This window comes from Camellia sinensis, chromosome 1 (genome assembly GCF_055761805.1).
Source record: "Camellia sinensis isolate YWXY chromosome 1, ASM5576180v1, whole genome shotgun sequence".
In the NCBI taxonomy this organism is placed as follows: Eukaryota; Viridiplantae; Streptophyta; class Magnoliopsida; order Ericales; family Theaceae; genus Camellia; species Camellia sinensis.
In genome coordinates this window covers 118,717,232-118,736,146 of record NC_138961.1, presented here as the reverse complement: position 1 = coordinate 118,736,146, position 18,915 = coordinate 118,717,232, and the positions used below count along the sequence as shown (strand labels likewise).

Here is an 18,915-nt window from a genome sequence, read left to right as displayed (position 1 = left end):
CAATGATACTCCGGGAATTTCTAGTAGTATTTCAGCGACTTTCCAGTGATGTTGAACATTCGGACAAGTCTCCGATGACCGTCTGACGGAATTCCAGCGATGATGGAATGTAGCAACGTCTTTAAAAAGAAAAATTAAAAAAATAGATTTTTTGGTAACAATTAAAAATATATAATTGGTGTAAATGTTTTGTTTTGGAATTAAATAGATTTTGAATTTTGTATATGAGACTTATAAATAAGTTTCCTTTTTTAAAATTCACAATTTCAAATTGAACCAAGCCGTGATATAATAGTTTAGTCCGGATTAATTGTAAAAAATTTATGAATTAATTTTGTACTAGTAAGAAATAATCTTCTCGTATAATCCTGTTGATCAAGTCCGCGCTCCTCCAAACGTCATCGTTTTACTCCCTCAAAACACAAACGTGAGCTAGCCAGCAGGTGTGTGCCGGATACCTCTCTGATGCCTAAGTCAGCAAAATAGACAAATAGACAAAAGCTCTGTGTATTCGAGAATCAAAGTTGTGTTACCTCTCCATAGCTTTTATAGGTTCCGCGTGGCACAATCCAAGTAGGACTTTTACTCCTCCATATAGAGTCCTCCTAGGAATCAAATTCTGAAAGATAATGCTTATTCTTCAACACCCCCCTCACTGCTTAAACCAAGTGAGATGGTTCTACCACGGTTGGATGTCAATACAACCGAGATAACATGGCCATGCTAAAGCCGCAGACTAGACCGAGCTGCCACTAGCTCAGTTCTTCCTTTCACTAAGTGTACCTCGGTTTGACATATTTCAACTGGGTTGTCTGAGACCGCACTAACCACAACGAGCTTGGACCGAGCTAACCAATAGCAAGGTACCGAGGAAAGCTCAACATACTTTGGCTCAATATGGTATGATCGAGTTAACTGTTACCGCTTTCTTGGACCGGGCTAATTTCTAGGCCCTTTTACTCAGCCCTTCTTACTGTGGCCCTAAGAATGACCCATTACCCAGCTTGGCCTAATTTACATATAAATTACCCTCTCAATTGCCCCTTAATTCCATCTGCGTAGCATGATCGGGATTATCCATTTCCAGCCGAGCTAACAACTTTAGTTTTCTAAACCAAGCTAAACTATAGCCTTCATCCAAGCCAAATTCATTCCAGGCTACATTTACACCGAGCTACTAATCTGTCCGGTCAAAACGTCTTTTCAGCCGTTGTTACTGAATCGCTTTCTATTCCCTAGACACATGGCAAACTCTTACTGGCCCATTGTAGCTGTCACGCCGCCCTTGTACCTCGTGAATTTTGAACAGTCCCGCCTTTTTTCCTTCTCTTTTTACAAAACAAACCCTTATGCTTCAAGCTGTTTCACTTGTACTATTCATCTTCTCTCTTTTTCTTGCTTAAACCTCCATTGCTGCCACTTTTGCACCTGCGAAGCTTGCATTTTCAACATCACCTTTGTGGTTTCAGACCTACATCCTTCCTTCTCCAATCTGTAAGTAACTCAATCCCTTTTTGCTTTCCGTTTGACTGGTTACATGTACTATTTGTATATACGTGTTTTCTCACAACACTTTTCAAAATAGTTTTCTCTATAACGAGTAAGAACAACTTGAATAGTACCCATAACCACTGATTTTGTGAAAAAACTAAACTGGGACGTCTTAGATCCGAAATCATACTCCAACCGGACTAGGAAATAGTTTTGTAGTAGGTGCGAGCCTTAGCAAAACTGAACAACCGAGCTAGGACTTTATGAACACTTGTTGTTTCAAGTAGGTCTAAGAACCTTTTGCTTTAATTAGCCGAGCTAGCGAAATAGATTAGGTTTGCACAATGCCACACTAGAAAGCCACAATCACCGACCGAGCGAAAACTTGAGGCTAAACCAGCTTCCTTAGTAAAAACCAGATTAGAATGCTGCCCCAAAAGCTCCAACCGCCTATGAACTTCACATTTACTTAACCGGGCTAGAGCTCTTCGTTTAAACCGAGCTAAGAATGAATAGTAACCCACGAAGCCGGGCTAGGACTTCATTTATTTTGCCTTTGTTTCTTTTAGCACGGTCCAACAATCTGTGCTTAACACCTTTCTTTTTCACTTTGCAGACTCTGATTAGGTTGGCCAGGCACTCCCTTGCACGTCCAACCGAGATACCCATTATTTGCTTGGCGCCGAGCTAACACTCCAGGCTAATTTATACATAATTTAAATCCTTATGGGTAAATATAGGTTTTTAGTGAACTCACCAGGTGCTATGGCCGAGTTCCGAAGGGACTACCATATCCCTGATGATGTTCATCTCACTTTAGCCGAACTAGATACCATACCCTAGGGAAACCCTGGTTTTGTTCCCTTTACACTTCTTTCCATTGTAGAAATTGGACTAAGATTCCCTGTACAGCCCCTTCTATGCGAGTTCCTCAGACAAACCAACCTTTGCCCTGCCCAACTTTCCACAAATTCATACCGCATAATAAATGGCATCGCCGAGCTAAACCACCCGGCTGGCCTTAACCTCGGTTTAGCTGAGCTTTTCCACCAATACTCTATAGGATCAAATGAAGATGGCTGGGTTTACTATTTAAGAATAAGGCGCCGGCGTGAAAAGATAATAAAAAATACCCCGGATAAGGATGTCAATGACGATGATTTTTTTTGGGTTTCTGGGAATTTTGAAGACCATAGGGCCCAGATCCCAGGAGACCGAATAAACTGGGACAAAGGAGTCGCCGGTATAATTACGTCAGCTTAGTTTTATGCTTTCTTTTACCTCGGTTTTCTTACGCTGAACCGCACTGACTATTGTCTTTTTTACTTCTTGCAGATTTAAACTTTCTCAAGTCCTAGTACAGTTACCCCAATTTAAACACACTTCGCGCCGCGCTGCGATATCCCAGTAGAAGTTAGGCCGAACTACTGGATTTTGAACCGACCTACCGATATAGCCGCCGCAGGAAGACCAGAGTGACCGATTTCCTCCTTGAACCTTCACCAGAGCCAGATCCATCCTTGCCTTAAATCAATCTCATTCCACTAACTACCGAACAAGAAATGGCCAAGAAGAGAGCCGTAAGAGCACTCCTCACCGAGACGAACCGGCCCGAGGTACCATAAGCCGGTCAAACTCAGGAGACCATGGTAGCCCTGCCATCCCATTAACCTGAATCATCTCGGACTCGCAAGCGCGCTCGGTCTTCCACTACCGAGCCATGCCTCGTTGATGAGGACGAAACTGTGCTTCCCCCTACCGAGGTACCGAGCCCACAACTTGAGAGCCCAGACCGAGCTAACTCTTCTGATTGGGCACCGAGATTAACACATCAGAACTGAGCCATCAGACGAACAGATTCAGTGGTGGCAGATAAAGATCATATGCTGGCCTTCAACCTGGCTAAGAGCGTGTGTCTGTCCCCTAATATGGATCACCACGCCTACCTTACCAAGCTAAAAGCTATCCGCTCGGCCACCAAATCAATGGTGCTGGTGAGTACTCTTTCATTTGCTTTCCTGTTTTGTGCAACTGTTAGCTCGGTTCTCACTCAAAATTGCTTACCATATCTATGCAGGCCAGGCAAAAGAACCAGATTGCTCATAAGCGTGTGCTAGAGCTACGCAAAACAACAAGGCAAGCCTTGGCAGAGGCCAACAAGAAGACGGCCGAGCTAAACGAGGCCAAACAACAAATGGCCGAGCTACAATCTGAGGTCGCCCGCCTCATCGGCCTAGTTGACTTAGCCGAGGTGGACAAACAAAAAGCTCTGACCGAGCTGAAAGATCACTTTCTGCGTGAGCTTGCCACAGTTTAGCAGAACAAGAAAGCCGAAATAACTGAACTTGAGAAGAAGATTGGCGATGCGGAAGATCGTGGCTACAAAGAAGGTGAAGCAACCTACATCTTGTAGTATGAAGCTGCCAAGGATCTATTTTTCAAGTGCGGGTGGAAAGCGGCGGTGGAACAGCTCGGTCACGGTCCAGAGACTGAGGTTTTCCTGAACCCTCCATCATACTTCATACCAAGCTGTATGGCGGAGTATGCAGCCGCCATTCAATAGAAATTCCTTAAATCTGAGGATGATGAAGAAGAGACCGTGCCTAACAATGCCCTGGTCATCAATGATCTTGTCATCCAGTCAGCTCGGGTTGAACCACCGGTGGAAGACCTGACAACCGAGCTACCAACTGAAACTGGGCTCCGAGTTGAACTGAATGCTGATCTTGACGACCTGTTTGCTTGACTTTTTATTTTCTTCTTTTTTACTTTTGGAAAGAAAACTGTAACCGGGCTGAAATCCCACCCTTTTGTGACTCTTGATTTGCATTCTCAATGAAATCGTCTCTTGTTTTCTTCAACTGTCTGTTCGGTTTACTTCTATGATATAATCTGAATGAAATAAATTCTCTGGCCGAGATATTTTATCCCGGTCTTAACTTTGCAATCTAGCTATCCATACCTGCCAACCTCTTCAGCCTAGATCCTTATCTCGGCTGAAGAACAATAAGTGTTGGTTTTTCCAGCCAACCTCTTCAGCTTAGATCCTTAGCTCGGCTAAAGAACAATAAGTGTTGGTTTTTCCAGCCAACCTCTTCAACTTAGATCCATATCTCGGCTGAAGAACAATAAGTGTCGGTTTTTCCAGCCAACCTCTTCAGCCTAGATCCTTATCTCGGCTGAAGAATAATAAGTGTTGGTTTTTCCAGCCAACCTCTTCAACTTAGATCCATATCTCGGCTGAAGAACAATAAGTGTTGGCTTTTCCAGCCAACCTCTTCAACCTAGATCCTTATCTTAACTAAAGAGAGCTCAAAGTTGATTTTTCCTGCCAACCCTGAGTGAAATGTTTGGTTATACCTGCCAAACATCCTGCAGCCTGGATCCTTATCCTGGGCTTAGGAGGTGTGTTGGTTATTCCAGCCAACTTCTAAGTTGGTTATTCCTGCCAACCTAGAGTAAAGTGTTTGGTTATTCTACCAAACGTCCTGCAGCCTAGATCCTTATCCTGGGCTTAGGAAGGGTGTTGGTTTTTCCAACCAACCTCTAAGTTGGTTATTCCTGCTAACCTAGAGTAAAATGTTTGGTTATTCCTGCCAAACATCCTGCAGCCTGGATCCTTATCCTGGGCTTAGGAAGGGTGTTGGTTTTTCCAGAACCTAGAGTAAAGTGTTTGGTTATTCCGACCAAACGTCCTGCAGCCTGGATCCTTATCCTGGGCTTAGGAGGGGTGTTGGTTTTTCCAGCCAACTTCTTTAGCATTGATCCTAATCTTAGCTGAAGAGGGTGCAAAATTGGTTATTCCAGCCAACTATGCTTTCAGTGCGCCTAACTCACTAATATAATCTTTTACAAAAGAAAACAACTATACTGAAAAGAAACTACTTGTTTTATTGAGAAAGAAAAAATTACAAATACTTGAAAGAAAAGCTAAAAATAAAATAGTTTGAGATTGGCAGTGTTCCATGGCCTGGAAATGGCGTTGCTGTCTTCATCTTCCAAGTGGTTTGCCCCTTTTCCTGCTAATCCAACCACCTTGTAAGGTCCTTCCCAATTAGGCCCTAACTTGCCATCTCCGGGTACCAAGGTGTTGCCCATCACTTTGCGTAGTACCCAATCTCCAACCTTGAATTGCCTTGGATGTACGGTCTTGTTGTATTTTCTGGATAACTCCTGTTGGTATGAGGCGATGTGAACCAATGCTCTTTCTCTTCTTTCTTCTGCAAGGTCGAGCTCCAATGCTATGGCTTCCCCATTTAAGTCTGGATCGAAATTTTCACTTCTGATGGTAGGGAGGCCAATTTCCAGTGGAATTACTGCCTCCATGCCGTAGGCTAAAGAGAACGGCGTTTCTCCAGTTGATCGTCGAGGTATGGTACGGTAAGCCCATAAAACATGAGGAAGCTCTTCAGCCCACTTGCCTTTTGCTTTCTCTAACCTTTTCTTCAATCCATCCAAGACAACTTTGTTTGATACTTTTGCATAGCCATTTGCTTAGGGGTATGCCGGTGTAGAGTTGTAGAATTCTATCTTGTACTCTTCACAAAAGCCTCTAAAAATTTTGCCGTCGAACTGAGTGTCGTTGTCTGATATTAGCGCTTTGGGTATGCCGAACCGAGTGATTATATTCTACCAGACACTTCTTCACATCTTTCTCCTTTATTGATGCTAGTGCTTCTGCTTCCAACCACTTTGTGAAGTAGTCTGTTGCTGCAAGGAAGAACTTCCTGTTGCCGGGTGCTGTTGGGAGTGGTCCTACTATGTCCAAGCCCCACATTGCAAAGGGCCACGGGCTAGTTAATGGTAGAAACTCTCTGGCTGGCTGATGTATTTGGTGTGCGAACTTCTAACATTTCTCGCACTTCTTCACATACTTCTCCGAATCTGCTTACATATAAGCCCACCAATATCCTTGCGAAATTGCCCTGTAAGCCAATGATCTCCCCCCTTGGTGGCTTCCGCATACGCCTTCGTGAATCTCGAACAAGAATGCTTCGACTTTGCTGGGATGGACACATTTCAGGTAAGGTCCTGTGAAGGATTTTTTGTACAAGGCCATTGATGGGGAGAGCCAAAATCGCTGTGACTTTGCTCTTATCTTGTTAGCCTCCTTCTTCTCTTCAGGTAAAATGCCGTCTATTAGGAACACTATGTTGGGATCCATCCATGAAGGGCCTAGTTCGGCGCAACATATTTCTTCTACTTCAGGTTCTTCAATGCTTGGTCTGGGTAGGAAGTCAATCAGTAGTGGATGTGGGATGGATGTATCTGCCATTGAAGCAAAGCCTGCAAGTTCGTCTGCTCTGTTGTTTTCTTCTCTGCCAATCTGCTCTCTATCTGCACTACTTCTAACTTCATGATCTCTTTTCTGACTAACTCTTGGTACTTAGCCATCCTTTCATCCTTTGCTTCGTAGTCACCTGAAATTTGGTTTACCACTAGCTGTGAGTCATTGTAAACCATTAGCTCGGTGGCCTTCATGTAGAGTGCTGATTTTAGTCCTGCCAGAAGTGCTTCATACTCCGCTTCGTTGTTTGATGCTGGGAAGCCAAGGTTGACTGCCTGTTCCACTACTAGGCCATCGGGTGAGATGAGGACTATGCCGAGTCTTGCACCGTGCCTATTGGACGCTCCATCCACAAAGAGCTTCCACATCTCTCCAACGAACAACTTCCAGCAAGTAGAGGGATCGAATGATGCCTTGGGATCCTGAGTTTTGCTGGTGTTTTCTTTAAAGTCCACACTTACTGTTTGCCCCTCGCTATCTGATTGTTCCAAGTCTGTATTTGTTGATGGGTCTTTGCTTGGTGCAGCATGGTTTGTTTCTCCCTCCTTTTGTTCACTTTAGTCTGTCCTGGGATGTGGCTGGGTATCCTGTATTAGGAGTTGCGCTATTCCAGCGCCACTTTCCATCCCTATTTCGGTTGTACCCGTTAAGTCAACTGGGCAGATGCGATGACTTCCTGGTGTGAATTCTGCGACAAAGTCTGCCAAAGCTTGGGCTTTTATCGCGGTTCTGGGTTGAAACTTGATGTCAAACTGTCCCAACTCTACTGCCACTTCAAGATTCGCCCAGAAAAGTTCGCCCTCTCAAACAAAGCTTTTAATGGAAAAGCTGTGAAGACGATTATGGTGTGGGCGTGAAAGTAGTGCGACAACTTCCTTGATGCCATCATCAAGGCTAAGGCCAGTTTTTCCAATGGTAAGTACCTGGTTTCTATGCCCAGCAATGTCTTGCTGACATAAAAGATGGGTAGATGTTGGATTCCTTCCGCTCGGACTAACACTGCGCTAATTGTGTGCTGCGAAACTGCCAGGTACAAAAATAGTTCTTCTCCAGGTATTGGGGTCACTAGCAGCAGTGGAGAAGACATGTATTCCTTCAAACTCTCTAGGGCGCAGTCACATTCTTCATCCCACTCAAACTTGGATTTTAATGCTTGAAAAAATGATCGACACCTGTCTGACGACCGACTTATGAACCGGTTTAGCGCGGCTGCCATGCCGGTGAGATGCTGTACTTCTTTTACTGAGTTGGGTCTCTCTAGATCCTGAATTGCCTAGATCTGAGAAGGGTCTGCCTCTATACCTCGGTTGGTTACTAGGAAGCCTAGGAATTTTCCTGATCATCCGCTGGAATGTTGCCCCTACGTTTTTTAGGCCAAAGGGCATGACCTTGTAGCAATACAGTCCTCTTGGCGTTGTAAAGGATGTGACCTCCTGGTCTGGTTCATACATAGCGATCTGATGGTAACCTCTGTACGCATTAAGAAAGCTAAGTCGATTGTGTCCTGCCGTTAGATCTACCAATTGGTCTATCCGTGGTAGGGGAAAGCTGTCTTTTGAGCACACCTTGTTGACTGTTTTGTAGTCCACGCAAACACGTCATTTTTCATTCTTCTTTGGCACCACTACTGTATTGGATATCCACTTGGGATAGTGCACTTCTCTGATAGCTCTTACCTCTAGAAGGTTTCCCACCTCTTCTGCCACTATCTCGGCGTGGTGGAGTGCTGATCTACAAGTGCGCTGTATGATTGGTCTTGCAGTTTGGTGGACATTTAATTGGTGACAGATAAAGTTTGGGTCAATGCCAAGCATGTCATACGACATCCAAGCAAACACTTCGATTTTAGAGGTCAAGAATTCCAAGACCTCTATTCTCTCGGTGCTGGACATAGATGAGCCAAGCAAAAAGAACTTTTCCAGGTCCTTTTCATCTATTCTTACCTGTACCAAGTCTTCCACTGCCTTCTGTTCAGCGGCTTTGCCAATGTCCGCAAACAATTCATTGCTCTCAGGTTCTTCCACCATCTGAACAAACCCTTTGGCAGCTCGGCTGCCATTTACTATGACGAAGCACTGCTTGGACATAATTTGGTCTCCAAAGACCTCTTCAATTACTCCAGCTTCGTTGGGGAACCGCATTACTTGATGGTAGGTTGACGCTACCGATCGCATGGTATGCAGCCATGTCCTTCCTAATATTATGTTGTAAGTGGAAGGGACTTTCAATACCCAAAACTCCACTTGTTTCGTCATACTTCTTGCTCTTACCAATTGGCCACTCTGGCATTGAGTTGAATCCGATCAGAGGAGATACGGCAGGTACCAAGTCTTTATCCTCCAGTTTCAACTGTTTGAAGGTTTCATAATACATTATCTCACATGAACTCCCTTGGTCAATCAAAATTCGCTTGATGTCATAATCCTTGACGCAGAGAGTGACGACCAGTGCATCATTGTGAGGGCAATATATCCTTGCCAAGTCTCTGTCTGAAAAAGACATGACGTTCGTGGCCTCTGTTCTCCCCTTTTTAATGGTAGGTTGCGCACTTAATACCTCCCTTAAGTGCTCAGCCTTCTTGACCATTCCCCTGAGTTTACATACTCGCTCAGGTTCGAATACCCCATGTATTACGTTTATCACACCTTGAGGTGGGGCGTCGATTGGCATTCCGTTTGGGTGATCATGGTTCTAGGGGGTTGGCTGCGTCCCTCCCTCAATGTACTGGTCCAGATGCCTAGCTGCCACTGACTCTTCCAAATGATGTCTCAACGACGTGCAATTCTCAGTGCGGTGCCCTTTTTTCTTATGGAATGTGCACCGGGATCTTTCTTCATAGTCCTTTTGTGCCTCTCCCAATATAGCTGGCCATCTGACAAAAGGTTCATCGCGTATCTCACTGAGAATCCGATAAATCGGTTTTTTGAACACTATGGTAATGGCAGTGCAGACTCTCAACCACCTTTTATCTTGGTCCTCTCCGTTGTCCCGCTTGCCTCGCCCATTCCTGTTTGGACGTTCTACCGCGTTGACTTTTGTCGTAGTCTTTTTGTTTGGTACTGCTGATGCGCCAGATTTGGTTTTAGCGCGGCACCATCTTCCTCCACCCGAATGTGCTGGTGTACCCTCTCCATTAAGGCTTCCATTGTGAGGGGTGGCGTCATGGTGATTGAGTCCCTCAACCTGTTTCCGACTGAAGACCTCTTTTGTACTGCGCGATGGTGAGATTTGTGGGGCAATCTCCTATCTGGTTGAAGGTCTCCCAATAACGACTGTTGTAGGATCTTAACGTTTCCTTGTAGCCCATGTCAATGGAGAGTAGCTGATCGATCTCTACTGGCGTCTTGGTGTTCGTTCTGAACCTTGTCACGAACGCCTCCGCTAATTGCGCCCAAGAGGCTATGCTGCCTTCTGGTAGCCTTTCGAACCAGGTTAAACCTAGGTCGCCAAAGCTGGATGGGAATAGGATGCACATCAAAGCCTCGTTCCGCCGGTATACTGCCATGACCTGGCGAAAGTGGCTTAGATGCATGTAAGGATCTGTCTTTCCCTCGTACGTCGTAAATTTAGGCTGGATGAAGCCTGAAGGTAATGATGCGTTCTCAATCACCAGAACGAACGACGAGCTATGTAGCCTTGCCAATGCTTTATCTGTTGGCTCGTAGGCAAGGTGCGGTATTGGCATTCCTACCTCGATGCTTCTATGCGTCCAAGGAGCCAACCGCTGAAGGGCTGAAACTCTGCGCAGTCGCGTGCCCTGGTATCCTCCTTCCGTCGTGCCCTTTCTTCAAGCATAGTCCGTAAGTTGGACGATCTAGGCAACTCCGTTTGCTTAGATGATGTCTGGTGTGTATGTGAGGGCTGATAGGTGCTTCCCTCAGTGTAAGACCTCAATGTTCTCGTTCTCTCAGACCTAGAGTAACGAGTCCTTGCAGTCTTTGATTGAGTGTCGCATGTTCTGAGGCTCCTACTCTCTGCTTGTGATGACGTGGTATACCTACCATGATCTTCTGAGTGGCGAGGAGGCGTATTGCTTTTGCACCCGTCTCCTGTCACCACCCCCTTCCCTTTTATCTGGCGCTTCATCAATTCCATGTCCGCCGCCATCTTCCTGATTAACTCGTCCTGTTCCTTTACCCGATCCTCCAAAACTTGAGGGTCGATCCTCCAGGACTTGATGAGCAACGGGGGCTGTTACCCCGCCTCTCCCTTGCATCCCTCTGGGGATTCTGTCGTTGGGGCTCTAAATCTGCCATGAGAGAGATGGAAGGAAAACCTTCACGCCTCCTACCTCTCTCTGGGGTTTGCCCGTCAATAGCGGACTGCGGCAAATCTTCATTGTGCGCCATTGCATCTAATCTAGCGAGAAAAACTTTGATCAAGAGGTTTTGTTCTTCTGTGATTCCCACAGACGGCGCCAATTGTACGAGCAAGAAATAATCTTCTCGTATAATCCTGTTGATCAAGTCCGCGCTCCTCCAAACGTCGTCGCTTTACTCCCTCAAAACACAAACGTGAGCTAGCCGGCGGGTGTGTGCCGGATACCTCTCCGATGCCTAAGTCAGCAAAATAGACAAATAGACAAAAGCTCTGTGCATTCGAGAATCAAAGTTGTGTTACCTCTCCATAGGTGATGTTGTGAGCTTTTATAGGTTCCACGTGGCACAATCCAAGTAGGACTCTTACTCCTCCATGTAGAGTCCTCCTAGGAATCACATTCCTGAAAGATAATGCTTATCCTTCAACACCCCTCTCACTACTTAAACCAAGTGAGATGGTTCTACCACGGTTGGATGTCAATACGATTGAGATAACATGGGCATGCTAAAGCCGCAGACTAGACCGAGCTGCCACTAGCTCGGTTCTTCTTTTCACTGAGTGTAGCTCGGTTTGACATATTCCAACTGGGTTGTCTGAGACCGCACTAACCACAACGAGCTTGGACCGAGCTAACCAATAGCCAGGTACTGAGGAAAGCTCAACATACTTCGGCTCAATATGGTATGATCGAGCTAACTGTTACCGCTCTTTTGGACTGGGCTAACTTCTAGGCCCTTCTTACTGTAGCCCTCAGAATAGCCCATTACCTAGCTCGGCCTAATTTATATATAAATTACCTTCTCAAATTTGATTCCAAATTTAATAAAATCATAAATAATAAATTAAACTTAGATTTAGGACTAAACCGATAGAATTCAAAACTCACCCCTAGAGTGATCAGCACCACTTTTGATTTGGCCTACCTAGAAAGAGGGAGCACCGTAGGAGATATGATCAAGCATACAGATGATTCCCAACTACAGCTCTAAAGTACGCCTCCTTCCTAGCATGCACCCTTGTTGTTTCACTTCACCTTCCTAGCATGCGCCCTTGTTGTCTCACTTCACCACGTTCTTATATTTTTTTCCCCCTCATTTTCTTCGCTGTCTCTCTCTCTCTCTCTCTCTCTCCCTTGGATTTGCAGGCAGCTGAAAAACCCTAGTTCTCTTGAATTTCGAACAACGCACTCGATGGTACTGCAGACCTTGAGGCCAATAAAATCAAAAATTTTGAAGTTAACTTTTTCTCTTTTGGTTTCGTAATTATTTACTCTGTTTTATGTAAGATCTGACACCCTCTCTCTACTCTGCTCTTTCTATTTTATTTTCCGTTTGGTTTCTGAGAAAACAGAGGAAGATGAGACAAAACCTGGAGCCTGCCCTGTCCTGGTCGCGGTTTGAATGGTTCTGAATTTCCCAAGTTTTCTTATCTTTTTGGCCGTTTTCTCAGCAGCCAAACGCAGCTACTTCTAGAAAAGAGGTCACTTTTTTTATGCTAATTTGTGAGAATCGTTTCAATTTTGATGGTTTTATTGGAATTGAATTTATTTGTAATTAAATTTGTTTAGTTGTAGTTGAAAATATTGTTTTTCCCTCCTTGCCCAATTAATTTTTAAGTTGTATTTCATTTTGATTTGTTTAATTGTTGAGACGAGGTTTTTTTTTTTTTTTTTATGGTCATGGTTAAGTTGTTTGTGCAATAGAATGTTTGACTAGCTCTCGCTTGATTATGATGGAGATTATGAACTTTGGCTTTGGAATTTAAATCTGCCTCTTGTTCTGTTCTATGGTAGATAAGAAATGAGTGCAGGCCATTATTTGTGGGGATGTTATTGTGTGTTTTGTTGTAGGAACTAAGAACTCTTTTGCAGGTGTTCTTTGAACAATCTGTATTTCAGAAACTAATAAGCAGATAGCAAGTGAAAGTGTTAAAAAAGAACCAAGGGCTTGATCAGTGCAAGTTTTTGAAAGAAAAAATTGGAGAAAAGAAGAAAACAGAAATATGGAAACAAAAGGAAAGCTAGGACCTGTTAGAAACAGAACTAAAAAACTGGAAATGCTTGAGTATATACTTTTATTCCATGCCCATGTACATTGGACTTTTTTTCTCATCAGATTTGATGATATTTAATTATGGTTGATTTGATAGCTCTAGAATTTCTTACACCAAACTCTTGAAATTTTTTTTGGCCTTTATTTTAATTTTTCTTAATTATTTACTACACTTGTCTAGTTCTTATCATAACTTTCACACTAAAAAAAAATAGACATTTAGTTTTATATCCACTGCATTATGAATTTTGCTCTGCTTTTCTCTTCTTTTCTTTTCTTTACTTATTTATTTATTTTTTTAGTTTACTTTTTTTTGTTGATATGAAGACATATATTGGTATGGTAGGCTTGATGCTTTTTGGCTTCGAGAGCTTTCGCTCATGCATTTTAGCTGTCTGCCTTTTTGCCTTTTGTATTTTGGTTTCTTTGGATTAAAAGGTTCCTTCAGTGTTGCTGACATCGACTGGTCATCCTACTATTTGTAGTTTCTTTATGACGTGGGTAGATTTTCATAAAACTGTATAATAAGAAAGTGCATCTATTCTATCATAGATATGCATGGCTTATATGAAGTCCCACTTCCTGTTACTTAAAGGCCAGGCCTTACCTTCAATGTTAGGAAAGCAAGTTTGAAGTCTTTTCTAGCATTTGAGTACGATAAGAAGCCAATCTAATAATATAGGTGCTCTTTGTTGAGAGTGTTGACTCATTCCTTTTGCATCTGGCACAAATGCCACCTTCTAATGAATTTATTAACTCTGGAACAGGATGACTGTCTGCCAGATTGTTGTCACAAAGGATAAGAGTTCTTGTAATGTTTACTGTTGCTTGTGATTTGGTCGAGTTATTTTTGAGTTCATAGAATGGATCGGTGTGATACATCAGGATTTGGTAGTCGGGGTGCACTGTAATCTTTTGAGGCTCTTTGAACCCCTTTAATCCTTTATTACAACCCCAGAAGTTGGGCAAACTGTTTTATTACAATTGTTAGTTGGTTTGGGTAGGAAGCTTTACATCTGTTAACTAGATGGACAACACTCCTCGACATCTTATTGCTAATTTTGCCTCAAATGTGTCAAACAACCTGTGCAAAGTTGGAGATACAGGAGTTGTTTGTTCCAGTGTTGCTGCTTTGCAACTTCATTCTCCTGATGTTTCAAGCTCTTATTTTTCAAATTCCAGTGGAAGCAAAAGAAAATGGGGTGTCAATGGTGGTTCTGTGAACCTGCAGGACAGCTCTTCTCTAGTTCTTGGTTTGGGCCGTTCATTAAGTTCTTGCACTACCATATCATTGGGGAAAGAAATTGAGGAGGGGTCTTCAATCGATCTTGGTTTGAGTATCAACCTCCTTGAGAGAACAGCTAAACAAAAGAATGTATCATGTGAGACTCCCAAGGGACTGCAAGTGGAAAAACCAAAGCTAGAACTTGAGCTGAGTTTGTCTACTGGGCCTTCTGATTCTGATATAACTTCTGTTACTCAAGGATTCCCCCCATTCCAGAATAATGTGGAGTCTCCAATCACAATTGGTGTAGTTCAATTTGTGGATGAAAGGTCAACGTCATCTCGATGGAAGCTAAGGCCTCTTGTGCTTCCATTGCATACATTACAAAGCACAGAGAGCTCTACTCCTTTTGACCATGGTCTTACTCATATCGATCCAACTCCAGTTACCCCAAACCTCTCATCAGTCACGGTAATCACACCAAAAGGCTCAGTTGCCTGTGCTTCTGGGGTAACTCATCAGCAACAGCATCAGCGACAGCGACGCAATACTAGTGTAAAAACCTGTCAATTCAATGGATGTACAAGAGGAGCAAGAGGTGCTTCTGGCCTTTGTATTGCCCATGGCGGTGGCAGGAGGTGTCAGAGAGCTGGCTGTCAGAAGGGAGCTGAAGGCAAGACAGTATTCTGCAAGGCCCATGGGGGTGGCCGGCGTTGCCAACATCTCGGGTGCACGAAGAGTGCCGAAGGCCGAACAGACTATTGCATTGGCCATGGAGGAGGTAGGCGGTGCAGTCACGAGGGTTGCACCCACGCTGCAAGAGGGAAATCTGGCTTATGCATCCGGCATGGGGGTGGCAAGAGGTGTAAGATGCAAAATTGCTCTAAGAGTGCTGAGGGCATTTCTGGCCTATGCATCTCCCATGGCGGAGGCCGTCGTTGCCAGTATCCTGACTGTACAAAAGGTGCTCAAGGTAGCACAATGTTTTGCAAAGCACATGGTGGGGGTAAAAGGTGCACGGTTTTAGGGTGTACAAAAGGTGCAGAAGGGAGCAAACCATTATGTAAAGGCCATGGTGGGGGGAAACGGTGTTCGTTTGCAGGGGGATGCTTGAAGAGTGTTCATGGAGGAACCTTATTTTGTGTTAATCATGGTGGGGGCAAGAGATGTGCTGTGCCTGAATGCGCCAAGAGTGCAAGGGGTCGTACAAATTTTTGCGTCCATCATGGTGGAGGAAAAAGGTGCAAATTTGAGGGATGTGGGAAGAGCGCACAGGGAAGCACTGATTTTTGCAAGGCACACGGTGGAGGGAAACGTTGTTCCTGGGGCCAATCAGGCATTCCTTGTGATAAATTTGCTAGGGGGAAATCTGGTTTATGTGCTGCCCACGGTGCCCAGGTGCAAGACATGAAGATCCATGGTGGCAGAACATTGGTTCACACACTGCATGACCCGCACTCCATCACATCCAACAAGATGAAAGGGATCAACCATGCCAATGGTACTGAAACTGCAGGCAGAGTCAGTGCATCAATTAATTTTATGGGTTATGGGCATCCTGTGCAGGTACCGACCCAGGACACAAATAGTTGTTTAGTTCAGTTTTCACTTCCAGAAGGTAGGGTGCGTGGAGGAAACCTAATGTCAATGTTAAGAGGCACTACCGGCTTCGGAGCAAGAACCAATAATCAAGTAGTTGGTGGCCCATCAGAGCCAGGAACATCTAATCCTGTGCCTCACAACTGGGTTTAAGCAAACTTCTTTCCTTTTCGTTGTGTTGGAATTGGATCTGCTTTTAGCTAGTAGTTTAGAGATTTGGTGATTATGGATGAGAAATCAAATTCTCATCTCAGTGATTTCCTCAAAAACTCATTTGAGATAATAATGGGGAAAATAGCTTGGGTATGTGTAAAAAGGCATTGGTAGTTTGGTTGTTTCAAGTGTTCTGTTGTAAATACTCAGTACATGATTAGGCAGAGTATGCTGTGAATACAAGTTCATTTTTTTTTTTTTTTTTTTTTTTTTTTTTTTTTTTTTGGGCCCTTTTCGTTAATGTAAGTCATATAGTTCTGGTGTATCATTTGATATTCTAAAATTCTATTTGTATAGATAATTGTGTACTAATTCAACAGTAGATTATGCTGATTCTTCTAAACCCCATATGGATAAAGTAATTCCAAAAGAAAATGTTCCCATAGATAACTCTTTAAAAGAATTTACTTCAGATTCTTGGTAAATTAGCTAAAGCAACCAGTTTTATGGTCACCATTAGGAAGATTAAGGCTATGTTTGGATTAGAATTTGTTTAAAGGAAATTAAAAGGAAAAGGAAAAAAAAAATGAAATTACTCATTTTTCTACGGGTAAATTACACTTTACCCTTTTATGTTTCAAATTTTTCTCACTTTACTTCTAAAATCAACTTTTATTCAAAATTAGATAGAAAAGACCACAATAACTATCATATAATATAAAATATATTATTATATTAGAATTTAAGTTTATGTTAGAGGTGTGAGTCATATATAATAAAATATTTTTATATCACGTAATTGATAATTTGTCATTTTTGTCTAATTTTTAACAAAAATTAACTTTAGAAGTAAAGTGTGAAAAACTAGAAATACGAAGGGTTAAAGTGGAAAAAAATAAGCTTGAAGGACCAAGTGGGAAAATGGCCAAACATAAACGAAGCAAAGTGTAATTTACCCTTTTTCTACAGGTAACACAATAATATTTTCTGGTTTCATTTTTCCAACCCAACCAAACAAAAAAGCTAAGAACAAGCCACCAAAAATGAATAAAACAATTTATGAGACAAATTTATCAAAATCGCCAAAAATTGCAATCAAACAAGCGATACAACGCGGGCTCCAGCACAACATTTGAGATATTTACCATAAAAAATGAAAATGATCTTAGAACATTTATTTAACAAGTATGAAGCTCATCAATTTCTCAACACAGTTTAGGAACCAACTCATATTCTATTGCCACCATCGTGGGCTGCAAATTCCTATTAGTAAGATTTTTCATGACATGTAAAGATGTATTTGGTTTACATTTTATCTGTGTGCTAAAACAAACAAACAAACAAACAAAAGAGAAGAAGTTCACAACAAAACCAATGGGCTCATTTAAAAAGCGACCTCATAGACAAATTCAATGATTACGCTTATTGTTCAGACCCAATTTTGATCTGGAAGCCTTTTCCCAAATCTGTATATTGGTTTCTATGATAGCAAATATCCTTGTGGCCACCAAAAAGATTGCTAGATTGTGAAAGACCCCACTTTTAAATGGGTAATTTTTACCCTGAAAATCAACTTGACGGCTTGTGTCATTCTACACTTCTGAACTTACCAAAGAGCACGAATTTTTATATCTGGTGTACGCTAGTTCTTTCTAACAGAAGTACTGGAAACTCCAAGCAACTAACTTTCCATGAGCAGTTTCTCCGTATAGCATAACTGCATCAGCACCCTCTCGTATAGCAATGGAAAATTGGCAATGTCTGACACCTCTGCTCAGGTTAGTGTAGGATGGAGAATTATGCTTTCTAGCATATTTGATGCCACAATAACTGCTGTCCCTATGCTACCACACATCCTGATTATCTCTTCCTGCATGTTTGCAACAAATTGTTAGCTTATTTAGTAAGGTGTCGTTTGGCAACATTTAAGTTTTATTGTTTTTGTTTGCAGAAAATATTAGCACGTTTATGTTTATGTTTATGTTTGGTAAAAATAAAAACAAAAAATATGATTTTGATGTGTTAGAAAAGGAGAAAAATTGAAAACAAGTGAAAGGGGTGGCAATTGCAGGAGGTAGTTATCAACGATAACAGATGGTGATTGGAGGAAGTTGTAGGCCGCCAAAGGTGGTTAATGACAATTAAAGACAGTGGCCGTCCATTGGAGGTGGTGACCAGAGGTGGTTTTTGGCAAAAGTTGGTGGTGGCTGGAGGTGGTGACTGAAGGTGGTTTCTAGCATTAGGTGATTCGTTCAAGTTCTTTCTATTGACTAACACTCTTGCTTAGCCTTTCGTTTTCATCGAATTAGAGCTTGTCTCTTAGGTTGTTGAGCTCGCTTTGGAATTGAAAAATCTGGATTTGAAGATTTATTATGTTGGATAAACATGAAGTTCCATGCTTGTTAGAAAGTTTTACTGAGTATTTTACTGAATTTCGAGTTTGAGAAATTGAATAAGAAAAATGTTTTAGAGCTCTAAAAGAAGAGCTCTAAAGTAGCATTAATTTGTCTTCTTCCTCTTTTTGTTTTGTCTTTTTCCTCTTTTCTTTTTTTTTTTTTTTTTGAGAAATGCTTTAGACCACTAATTAGTGGTGGCTCTAATGATGTGGCAGTGGGTCCCACCCACTGCCACAGTATGTTTGTGCCTTCTTCTTTTTTTTTCCCAATTACCACCTCACTAGTAGTGGGATTAGTGATGACAAATTAGTGATCTATAACACTGCTCTTTTTTATTTAGGCGTGCCAACTCAGTAGAGCTGTTGTTAGAGCAGCTCTACTAGAGCTCTCTAG

At 42.6% G+C, this 18,915-nt stretch overlaps 1 protein-coding gene across 4 annotated transcripts; it reads left to right on the top strand.

The window, feature by feature from the left end:
- The first annotated feature begins 12,116 nt into the window (after positions 1 to 12,116).
- On the top strand, positions 12,117 to 16,482 carry LOC114286142 (uncharacterized). Of its 4 annotated transcripts, XM_082883215.1 has the most exons (3): positions 12,117 to 12,291; positions 12,449 to 12,577; positions 13,917 to 16,482. In XM_082883215.1, the coding sequence occupies exon 3, from the start codon at positions 14,177 to 14,179 to the stop codon at positions 16,124 to 16,126; it is 1,950 nt and encodes a 649-aa protein (XP_082739341.1). In that variant the 5' UTR covers positions 12,117 to 12,291; positions 12,449 to 12,577; positions 13,917 to 14,176; the 3' UTR covers positions 16,127 to 16,482. The 4 variants fall into 4 exon arrangements, with proteins under 4 accessions (XP_082739341.1, XP_028085031.2, XP_028085036.2 ...); XM_028229230.2 differs by having other exon boundaries at positions 12,449 to 16,482; XM_028229235.2 differs by lacking the exon at positions 12,449 to 12,577 and having other exon boundaries at positions 12,138 to 12,378.
- Positions 16,483 to 18,915: the final 2,433 nt, after the last annotated feature.